Source organism: Plectrocnemia conspersa, unplaced genomic scaffold, assembly GCF_051122295.1.
Source record: "Plectrocnemia conspersa isolate PC_06_02 unplaced genomic scaffold, ASM5112229v1 ptg000012l, whole genome shotgun sequence".
Lineage (NCBI taxonomy): Eukaryota > Metazoa > Arthropoda > Insecta > Trichoptera > Polycentropodidae > Plectrocnemia > Plectrocnemia conspersa.
In genome coordinates, this window is record NW_028277176.1 from 21,743,704 (window position 1) to 21,755,875 (window position 12,172).

Sequence of the window (12,172 nt, forward strand, 5' to 3'; positions counted from 1 at the left end):
AGTTGTGTAGGAGAGCGCAGCTTGAGTCGGTGAAAAGATGCAGTTCAGATAGCAAGTAATATAGTGTCATAAAAATATTGTACGGTTGACAGTGAAAGGCAATTTTACATCCTATTCACAATGCTATTCGGAATAATACTGTAAAGTTAATTAAAAAATCTCTTATCTTCGATATGTTAAAATATGAATAAAAAATATCGAAGAAAAAATGGATAAAGGGCTTAAAATTGAACGAAATTTTTGGTTGTCAATAAGACAAATTCTTAAATCTAAATTGTCTTATGAATTTAAAGGTTTGAATCACGAGTTAACTGTTCTACAATACATATAAAATTAATAAGGAATACTCAAAAGTGATTAAGCTATTAAATATAAAAAAGCATTGGGGAAACATCATAATAAAAGATAAATATGTCACAATATTTGATTTTCCTATTTTCTTTATGTTGTTGAAACATACATTAAATATATATGTATCTGTATATATATACGTCATACAATCCTACACAATTTGATCTAATCTACCTATTTAAATCAAATTTTGCTAGTTACACTTAAAGACCATGTTTAAAACATGCTTGAACAAAACATACAGTAGTTAAACAAAATAAGAACCTTAAAATGTTCAAGTGGGGCTAATAAGATAAAGGGAAGTAAAAAATACATTAGCTTTGATTAAACATGAAAATAGAAATATGATGGCCAGGATTACAAACATTTTCGCACAATGGAATTCTCGTCAATGATTTATAACAAAATATACAAACGGTCTAACATTTAGAGAAGTAGTAAAATACATCAGTAGAATAATGATTTTATATACGTACACTAAGTTTTCTCTTGCATCGCGATTGATTTAATAAAAAATTAGTCTTCAATTGTGTAAATGTAGCTATATGTTCTGGTGATAGAGTCGTTCCAGTTGTGATTGGATCGCTCAATACTCCGTTGATCTTTTTAAGAGCATATTGATAACGATGAGAAGCTTCAAGTAATCGGCCTTTTCTGTATAACACATTGCCATCTTCGAGTAGTTTATTCAGTAAAATTAACCTAAAAATAAAAATAAAATTAATAAAGTGTAATATAAAACAATACTATAAACATTAGAATACACCCATCAAGTAATTTAGTAACATGTCTGAACCACTAAAATATTAAATTACTTGCAACTTAACACTAATTTACTTGACATGTATTCCGAGTTTGTGTTTACGTACAATATCTCAGGTTTTCCAGCAGCCATTGCCCACGTGGCTGGGCCTAGTTTAGCACCACGTTTTAGGAAACATTGTACCACCTAAAAGTGTAATTAATATTTCAATATTAATTATAATTAAAACTAAAAATGTACTTAATTATAAAATAATAATTACCGGAATGTTTTTTTGCTCAATTGCTCTATCTAATGGTCGACGCCCGTTATGATCGACCCATTCGATTTTAGCATCTTTTTCTAATAGCGCTTCTACAATCGCCGGATGACCACCACATGCCAAGCAAAGAGGAGTTCTTCCGGCATTATCCGGAATAGACACTGATGCTCCTCGATCTAGTAAAGCCGTTACACAGCCGAGACGGCCTCGTAAACATGCCCAGCCTAATGCCGTGATGCCTTCGGAATCCATAGCATCTATATCAGCTTCTATATTAAGTAAATAAAATTTAATAATCATATCTTAAATATATAGTAAAAAATTATGTAATATACTAACCATGATCTAGCAAAATATCAACTACACTAGGATGTCCTTCAGCGGCGGCTATGATCAGTGGGTTCTTATTTTGGTTGGTGAATTTTACATCAGCTATTAGTAATCTTTCTACGATGACATTATGACCACTCTTAGCTGCAAGACACAAGGGATCCATCCCTCGGTGGTTCTGAATGTAGAGACCGGCATCTCTTCCTATCAATGAGTCAACTACAGCTAAACAGAAGCTTCCGGATCCACAGGCGGCTGTGAGAGCAGTTTCACCAGTTACGTTGCAAATGGCATCAATCTGAAGTTTTAAAGAATGCAATTATTGTAAAACAATTATAAGAAAAAAATAGAGAAGAAGTTTTAAAACAGAGAAATCTGTCGATCTATATATAAAAGTTTCTAGTGAAGCAAATCATGGGGCAAATTATAATGAAAAGCAATTACAATTACGTCCAAACAAAAATGATAGGGTTTGACAAACCTACCACACAATGGCTTATCAAAATTACTATATTGGTTCAAGGAATTGGAATTGAAATATTTTAGAAGGAAATAATTTATTTATACATATATCTGTATCAGCTTTCTTACAAGGGCTTCACTGGGGCTTTCTCTTAGTATCCCAGCTTGTATTTTACATATGAACTGTGTTACTAAAAACATAAAGGTATTTTGAACTCTACATTCGTTACATTACGACATGCTAGTTTATTGTCATAGCAAAAACACAGTGAATTGTCGTTGAAGCCGCTTCAAGTGGAAACCCATATTGCTTGGAATTACTGGTTCTTTGAAACTTAGTCAGGATTGTTGTCCCAATATTTTTCTTTTTCTTTCGCTTAAATTGTAATGAATTTTCCCCCTAAAATTATAACTTTTAACGTTTGATTTTATATACATGTTTAATACTTCCACAAGCAACCATGTATCATCACACAGTTTGATGGATTCTAATTTGGCTATCAACTTTTATGAAATTCAACTGGATAACTAGTAACTTATTTTTTGTCTATTATCATGTGATTTAGTTAATTAAATCTGGCATCATGATTGAAATCGGGTATTTACTTAATACTATCTTATATTATAAATCTGTATGCTTTTAATGGTCGCTTGTCTGCAGACTGGAACGAAGTTGATAATTGTACAGTGCTTCATTGAAAGTTCGGAGGATTTCCATGATATTTTAAAGAGTAAATATAATAAAATACTATTTAAGCTAATTGGGCTACACCTTAAGCAGTTTAGAAATCACTATTCTAGTGTGAAAACAATTTGTTTGTTTATAGTATACTTGCAAACTACAAACTTTTATAGATCAGCAAATGATGTTACTAAATTTGATACAAAAAAAATATCTTTGTACACACCTCCAAATCAGTTGTATCCAACAAATAATTTACAATGTTAAGATGACCAGCTTGTGCGGCATTTACAAGTGCATGTTGCATTCCTAAGATATCTTCTCCATTTTCATTAGGTATTTCACAGCCTAACAAATAAGACACCGTCATTCCGTGGCCGTTTCTCGCTGCGTGGACTAGAGCTGTTTGTCCAGTTTGGTCAATTTTAGTTATTGAAGCACCTAATAAAATATAAATGTATGTTAAATTTATACTAGGGAACTATTGAGGTTCTAAAATAGTGTTTAGAATTATTACCTGCTGCTACAAGGCGCCGAGCAACATCAGTATGACCTTTCTGGCATGCGAGAATCAAAGCTGTACAACCTTGAGAATTGGTTAGTTCAACATCAGCTCCGAATTCAATCAGCATCCCAACCATAGACAAGATTCCTTGATATGCATACATGCATAATAATGGAGCACGTCCCAAATATTCCGTAATAAAATTCGGCAAACTGCCCGCCAGTAGCATAAGTCGGGAAACTTTCACGTTAGGATTGTATATGTTCCTTAGCGTCGCTATAGCTTGACTCACATTATTTGAGCTTTCCGCTACCCATTCCGCTTGGAGATCTCTTGAGCATACTCCGAGTTGCGGAGGACCCATGTTTCTATACAGATGCGCTTTCAGTATGTGGTGACCCAGTTCCATTGTTTTTTCAGAATCCAACGGAGCTTGCACTCTCGACATTCTAAACGCGATGGCTGAATGTCCAGCTCTTAGATCGCATAAGAATTTAGTGCTCTCTCCTTCGTCTCGCCTTATCAACCACTCTCTGAACGATGGATGGAAGAACATGTACGTATCGTCTTTCCGTTTGATTAAAAAATTCGACAGCATCGAGAACCTCTGGAGGAACTCTTCCCACGGCAGATATGTATTCACTAATAAAGAATTAACAGAATAATATATCTCTATCAGTGTTAACGGATAGAGTCCGGCGAGGCAGACGCTGAGAATGTGCGTTACTTTCTCAAACGATTGTATAGTCGGAAACTTGAGATTGAACTGAAGTAAAAATATCTGCGCCAATGAAACAGGCAGTACTTTATAATTAGATGATTTGACTATGAGATTTCCTCTTTCTATTAGATCCAAAACCATTTTAATGAACAGAAATGAGCCTTGCGCTAGTTGCATTATATATTGAGAGAATTTAAACAATGAATTGTTTATGCCGTCTTGCTTTCCTATAGCTGATCTCATATTGTTCTGTATTGATGCGTTACTCTGCAGTCTAAAATTAATATATTCATACATATCTCTATGTACATTTTCATTGCCTTGATATTCGTCTAGGCAAATTTTGGTATATGGGAGCTGCTTTGCCAATTCAATGAACGGGGTCCTCACAGTAGCTATCACTTTCAACCATGAAGGTATATCAGATGTGTGTTTTGATAAGAAAGAAGCAATAGTATCCCCGTGATCGGGTCTGTGATACTCTGCCTCGCAAAGTCCGTCTATAAGTATAACACTGTTACTTTGATCGATATTACCGTTTCTTTTCAAAATCGATAACGGCTCTATAATTCCTCTTATAAATGCTAAATCAGGATCGGCTATGCATTCCTTCAATGATAAGCACGTAAGTAAATGTGGTTCTCCTAAAAGATATTCTCTATAAGCGTGCAGCTTTGGAGATTGACATAATTGAGCCGCCAGAGAGTGCACGAATTCTCCTACTAAGCACGTACTGTTATTATCAGCCTGAAATAAGATTAAAACATTTACAATTTGGTTTTAAAGAAATAAATTATTAATTTAATTACCTGACAAAAATGGTATCCAACAACGTGTGATGAAAAGTTGATCATGTCGCTTTTAAAAACATCACTTTCTGTCATCTCACTGTAGATTTCATCAACATCTCTCACTTGATCGTAAATTGAATCTTTTTTCGTTCCAAAACAAGAGTGCTCTACAAGCTGTAACATTATGGCAGATTTTCCTGTGCCTGGTTCGCCGGCTATGATGATTCCGGAGGACGAAGAGGAAATAATCTCATCTAAATCTCTAATGAGCCACTGTCTGCCGATGAATATAGGATCTGATTCTAGATTAGGAACTTCAAAGAATAACGGGCGTAGAGTTAATTGAGGCATTGGTGGATAAACTGTAATAGAAAATAATGATTATTTAAAACGTGTTATATATGCATATACTGTATTAGGTCAGTTCATAAATAATAAAAAACATGCGTTCAAGAGGAATGCTTTATTAAGACAACACTCCGATCCAATCTGTGAGCGAGTGACATCTTTTCAACACTTTATGGATAGGTGACTGACCTGATTTATTTATAAAAAGCTTACTTTTTTTGGCATCTAAAGCATTTTGAGATAATCTCGTCCCTGTTCTTGCGGATCTTCTAACGGACGTTCTTCTATTTTTGAAAAATCCTAAATCTTCGTTTTTATTTTGTGAAGCTGTTGGATCATAGTTATGTAAATTAAATTATTAAGCTTACATTATATATCATTAATACAAATATTAACATACGTGTTATAGAATGTCTTCTGCTAACTGGACTCGATGAACAATTACTATTTCCTGATAACGACATAGACATTAACGAGCCTATTGAATCAGAAGTAGGTTCCTTAATATGAGTCATAACACTCACGTCAGCTTCTGAAGAGCCTGTGAGCGTTGATACCTAAAATATTAAAAATAAATTATAATCTATGACTATTAAATACACTACATTTTTTGCCACAAATATAATTTAATTTACATGTAAAATTATACACTAATTTAAAAACTAATTTATTTTTTCCTGTTAGAATCTAAAATACTCAATAATCATATTGCTAGTATAGGTTTTAAATAACTTGACTGGTTTTGATGCATAATTAAATGTATTTAAAATTGTGTTTTGGACCAAGTTTTAAATATTAAAATGAGCACTGCACTATAGTAGTAATCTGTTCCAGCCTGCGGACAAGTTACCATACAAATATAAAAAAACTACTGATAGATTTAAAATCAACATCTAATAAAAAGCAAGCTATTTTATCTTGATTAGTATGTATCAAAGATGTATGTAAAATCCTTATTCAATTACAAATATAGAGATTATTACCGGACTCGTGTTATTAGAAGCCAATGTGTTAGCATCGAGACTCGCAAGAGACGTACAACTATCACGTATGACGGACTTGTATTGTTTGTGTCTTTTGTTTCTGATGCCATCTCCTAACAGAAATCCGAGTCTTAATTGCAGGTCGTTTTGGTTCGATTTCCTATTTTCGCTCAATCCAATCGGTTTTACACTACCACCTTCATCATCTGTAAATAGATAAAACGCATTAAAATAAGTTTAAAAACAAATACAAAGCAAGCAATCACAAATCATCAAACACATGCTAAATATATTCAAAACAACTAATCTATATCACACTACACACACAAGCAGAATATGTACGGTTTATTGGGAAGATATCAAAACTCGTGCAAAGTGGACGATTATTTAAAACAACAGCAAACTGTGATGAATATAATATTCAATTGCCTGCTAGCTGGTTGAGTCCTTTCGATTCCGTTGAATTGTTAGACCAAAGAGACTTGATCTTGTTGAGCACTAGGCTCGGCCAAGTTCCAGTGGAACTTTGCATGATCATCGATTGAGTGCCTTGTTGACCTGGTAGACAACATTAATTTACATTTTTTTTTACTCAATATTCTTGAATAATGCATGGAGTTTCAGATACCAAATTAACTCGTTTTAGCTTAACACCTGATGAATAAAGTGTTTGGCAATTTATGGCTATATTAATGATATCAATCTTAGTCATGGGTGGTATCTTGCTTAATATTAAATTGATATGTTTATGTAGCAACTAATCAATGTGTTAGATTTTGTGCAATGTATAGAGGAAGTGATTTAGAATTCATCACGGTCGATGCTGTGATGAGAGAGTATCGATGTTGATGAGATTATTTTTAGTGAATGTTTTCTTGTAAGCTATGTATACACACACGAGGCCACCCAGTATGAATAATTTGGCATTGATTTAATTAAAAACACAATCTCACCAAGGGTATTTTTCATATATGAGGGAAATAATTATTTTATTTTATTGTATACGTCGAGTATTGTAGAAATATTCTTAATTAAAAATCATAATCCAAATTTACAAATATGTTACTAATGTCTGTATATAAAATATTCAATAATAATATTGCATTGTTTAAAATTACATATATGTTATTATCACCAAGAATATTATTTTACGATTTACTTTTTATAAATTGTAAAAAAATCTAGAAGCATTGTATGGAAATTAAAAATATACGTGATAAAAATCAGACCTTTTTTACATTTGTTTCTAAATTCGTTTTTTTATTGAAGCTTCAATAATTATGTAAATATGCTAAGGGGTGGTGTCAACAATCCGTCAATGCTCGGCGACTTTTAGCTTATAAAATTATATTAAAGATTTAATGTCAAATAAATTATTTTTATTGGCAATTAATAATTATTTACAAATAAAATTGAAAAATTCTTATATACAAAATATTTATTCATTATTTAGTCACGTGTTATGATATTGTTTTAGGTAATTTGCTGTTCACATGACGTCACTGGTTGTTATCTCGATTATTTTTAATATTTAATGTTTAAATATCATACATTAATATAAATAAATATTATTTTAGAAAAAATATTTCATGATTATTTATAAATAAATATACAGCGTATTAAGAAATATAAATAAAATATACATACATATATGAAATATTGTATGTACCGGATTTTATAAAATTATACTTTTGTGGAATTTTTAACTGATATTATATTTTATGGCTATAAAATATATGTAGTATGAAAATAAGTTTTATGTGTTTGTATGAAGCTATCTTTTATGTGTTATATTTATTATTCATAATTTTATATAGCATTTTGAGCTTTATTTTTAATGAAAGTCCGCAAAATAATATAATTTATTTTATGGTATCAACATTTTATGATAAAACATATTATTAAACATTTAATAAATGCTTACTTGACCTAGTTTCATTTGGAATATCTTTCTCCCACGTGTGGATATGATTGACAATAATAATTCATCTTATTGTGATGAAAATATATATTATTGTAATCGTTTCAATAAATACACGTCACTTGAAAGTTAATTTTATATTTTGTATATTAAAAATATACAAAAAGATTTAGTCTGCTGTTAATTTATAATCAAAATATTATAAACTTATTTTCATCAAAAGCTTCAGAATTCCCAGTTCATGATTAATCAATCCAACAGTAATGCACAAACAATTCGTTTTATGGAACAATTATTTTATATATTGCTCATTTAAATTGTATTTATTAAAATATGCTGCTCTGATTTTTTGTTAAACCTAGATACTCTTGAGAATTTTACCTCATGGATAAGAGTTGACGACTTATGTTAATTGCCTATTATATTTTTGATGAATAGGAATTGTGTCGTCATTTCTAAGACACTGTGGGTTGCATCTATCTGCATGAAGAATCAAGCCGCTTTCATTCACAGTAAAAGAAGTACATCAAATCTGAAGCATCCGCGTTAGAGCAAACTAACACCAACCACCTTTTCAATCTAGAATTCATTAATGAACCGGTCGGGTTGGGCGAAATTTGCATGGAAATTGCGTAAGTACCAGACGCTAGTTGACCAGCAAACGATATACGCATACAAGATTACGGTGCCTATTTACAGGCTGCCCACAAACCGTGTGTTGCGGATAAATACACCCACGTGCGCCTGTGGGTGATTTAAAAGCCAAAAGCAGTAGGAGTGATCCTTCAGGTGCTGCTGCTAGAGCTCCCCCGAGATCAACGATTGCGCAACACGATACCTTGTCGTTTTTCGTTTATCGATCATGCTTCGATTGCAAATTGGAGCTTAATGAATAGATTCTGGTGTTACGCTTTTGCGTGGTGGAGACGAGATAGGCATCCGGTAATATAACAGTTAGAAGGATGCATGACACACTGTTAACGGGCGTCCGTGGGAGGATTGTTGACTTGATGCATTGTATACATAAGTGAGTGTTTAAAGCATATCCAGCTTTATACACTTACTGGGTAAAGATATGTCGAAGCAGAATCGATTATTAGAAAGAGTTGCTATGATATAGGGTTTGCGAGAGAGATACTATCATTTAAAATATCGTTCGATTTTTGGGTTACAGAGATGAAAATACAATAAATTGTTGGAAATTCAAAAGTGATTTTTATAAAAGTTTCAGCTGAATATATTATCTTTAAGTTTAAGAAAAAGAGAAATTTAGTATATTACTGTAGAAAATAATCTGTAAAATAAAAAGATTTAAGAAAAATTTAGAGGTATTATAGTTACAGTATTTATACTCAATTAAAAAACTTACTTTCGATACAAGTTGGTAAATATTTTTATTTGTTCTAAATGGTCGTTAAAATGACTTCGAAGCTAAATTTTCATATACTAAGAACCATCACAAGTCTTTACGACACGGCGTTGAGTTGTTTAGCCTTTGTGCATACCGTACGTGACAATAGAGAGATAAGCTAAATGCTTATGCAGCAAAAGCAGCAAATGAAATGACAAATTTCCAGATTGGCGGATCTCCAATTTGTTTAATATTTATTAGTGATGCAACAAAAACTGTTTTACTAAGAAAATGAACAATTAACAATCTTATTAATTGTGGCAAAAGTAGGCGAGCAACAAAACTTTCCATAGAAAAACCAAGCATATAAAAACACATATTTTCGGAATTCGCTTCTGACAACAATTCAACGAAAATTTTCTCACGATTTGGAAAACAAGAGTTCGTAAACTAAGTCAGTCGACACTGAAAAGACCGAAACCTTCAGAGACAACTGGATTCTTCGCAGACAACGCTATGAAGGCTTCATGTACGTGAACTGTTTCAAAATTGCTGCGCAATAATCATTTAAGAAATTTATATTTATATTTATCAATCTTTGTGTTGTTTTGTGGCAGTTCAGAACATATTATTTTATAACAGATTAAATTACATTGTAGTTAAATATTAAATTATGATATCACAATGATCTCTGATCTATGGGAAAGTAACACTATGGAATATATTTATAGTATCACACCTTTATGAATAAACGCTGTTTTATTGCACCAATGAAGTTTAACTGATTTCAGGTGTTACTCATATATATATGATAAATAAAAAAGCTTACCAGATAGCGGTGGATGGTTTTCATTTGAGTGACCGTTGCTTCTGCGTTGACCGAAAGGCATCCTGAGAGCTTTGGGGCTGAGTAGGAACCTTCTCCTGGTGTGAGGAGGTGTAGGACAGCTCTGGGTCATAGGGGCTGCTTGCTTCGGAGGTCTCGGGAGCCGACTCGGAGAGTCGTCCCTCAGGGATTGGGCCGAGTCTCCTCTTTTCGAAGGCTCGTGTATTTCTACTTTGGTTATGGACCTGTTGTCCGAGATCGGCTTGCTCCACTGCGGTTGTGCCTTGTTGATTTTGGACACTCCGTTCGGTACGCAGAGAGTGCACGCCTCGTTTTTAAACATGCACGTGAAGCAGCGCTCGTGTCCGCAAGTGTCAATCAGCTTTCGTTTCTTGCCTTTGTCAAAGGGCATGTTGCAAGTGGGACAGCTCGTCCTTCCCGTCTCGCTGTCCAGCAACTGCCTGATGGCTGCCAAATCTGAAACGAAAAAAGCATTAAGGTCAATTACTCTGTTTTATTGCGTTTGATGCAGTTGTTGTGTTTCGCGGAGAAACGTGTTGAGGTCTGTCCGAGGAGAATTTTTACGATGGAATTACAGAAAAGCGCAGGAGATGCCCCATTTGGACAGAACCGCAAATTGTCTGCAGCCAGTGGCGTAACAAAAGTCTTCTGACTCTTAAGCAAATTTATTTGAATTATATTTAAAGGAAGTTAGCAATTGAAAGGCATTGTTCAGATTGTTAAATTTATTCATCTAAAATAATTTATACCTGGTAGTTATAAACAGTACAAATACATCGAAATGCCCTCAATAACTCAACTTAATTATTAGATAATAATATAGTCGTTGATTATTATTTTATTTAGTCATCTTCTAGCGATGAATGTAAACATTTATATCTGCAATATAATTAATAAAAAAATTGTACGCCACTGTCCATATTTTTACCATAATACAACAGATGTTTTTAAGGAATACACAAGTTTTGTTATGTCGAATGAAAAATATAAATTAAAATAAAACCGCAAACGCTTCCTTTCGAAGGGATGACCGATCGAAACCAGTCTTGTATTATACAAGAAGGTACTCTCGAGCCTCAGGGCCAAAATCAAATTAAGCTACCAGATTACGTGATTCTGTATTGTGACGAATGAGAATTCCACATGATACTTATTAAACTCGCAACACTTTCGTCGGTGGCAATCAAGCGCCCGATTAAAATAATTGACATGTAACGTCGAGGTCGCAATATGCAAACTTTTATTTTCTTTTTATCCATTAACGACCTCAAAAAGGCATTACAATTTAACGTCAAAGGCTCTCGATTGAATAACTCATTTCGAGCTTTACAAGAAATGTCTTAAATACAAGAGAGCGATAAATTCGAGGATCAATTTAAGCGAAAGTGTTTCGAGAGTGCCTTAACATTAATACATTTTAAATTGGTGCTATACAAATACATGTCTGACATGTTATTTAACATAAATTATAATTGAATGAGATTTGATTCTGATTCATCATCTCAAAAGTGCGTAGGCAGTCAAAGATTGGATCGATCAAAAGATCAAAACAAACAACCGTCCCATTGAAATCTGGTCTTGTAAATCTTCGGTAATGTGTCGAAATTGAAGCATTGTAATGTTAAATATATTATAACGAATGTTTTAATAATTGAATTGGATTAACTCTAAATCGAGTTAGCGTAACGAATCGTTGGCGATGAATAATAATTATTTTTGTTGATTTATGAGGTGGCGATTTATATTCCACCTTCTTCTAAATAGATCGATTTTCATTTCAGTTTAAAAACTGGTATTAATCTTCAGATGATATGTATAGATTTTTTATCCACCTACTATAATTAAAAATATTGTA

At 33.0% G+C, this 12,172-nt stretch overlaps 1 protein-coding gene across 7 annotated transcripts in view; it reads right to left on the reverse strand.

Moving 5' to 3' along the window:
- The window catches only part of rols (zinc-RING finger and ankyrin repeat domain-containing protein rolling pebbles), a 166,189-nt gene that overhangs the window by 845 nt on the left and 153,172 nt on the right, over nt 1-12,172 (reverse strand). For 4 of the 7 annotated variants that reach the window (XM_088200933.1, XM_088200934.1, XM_088200937.1 and 1 more), the window contains 12 exons: nt 10,300-10,773; nt 6,628-6,756; nt 6,199-6,404; nt 5,616-5,772; nt 5,429-5,542; nt 4,886-5,229; nt 3,368-4,823; nt 3,077-3,291; nt 1,716-2,004; nt 1,377-1,645; nt 1,221-1,300; nt 828-1,053 (listed from right to left, as the gene is read on the reverse strand). In XM_088200933.1, coding sequence (XP_088057059.1) covers nt 828-1,053; nt 1,221-1,300; nt 1,377-1,645; nt 1,716-2,004; nt 3,077-3,291; nt 3,368-4,823; nt 4,886-5,229; nt 5,429-5,542; nt 5,616-5,772; nt 6,199-6,404; nt 6,628-6,756; nt 10,300-10,773 — 3,959 coding nt within the window. The remainder of the gene's footprint in view (nt 1-827; nt 1,054-1,220; nt 1,301-1,376; nt 1,646-1,715; nt 2,005-3,076; nt 3,292-3,367; nt 4,824-4,885; nt 5,230-5,428; nt 5,543-5,615; nt 5,773-6,198; nt 6,405-6,627; nt 6,757-10,299; nt 10,774-12,172) is intronic. The other 3 variants (XM_088200935.1, XM_088200938.1, XM_088200940.1) reach the window with 1 other exon arrangement.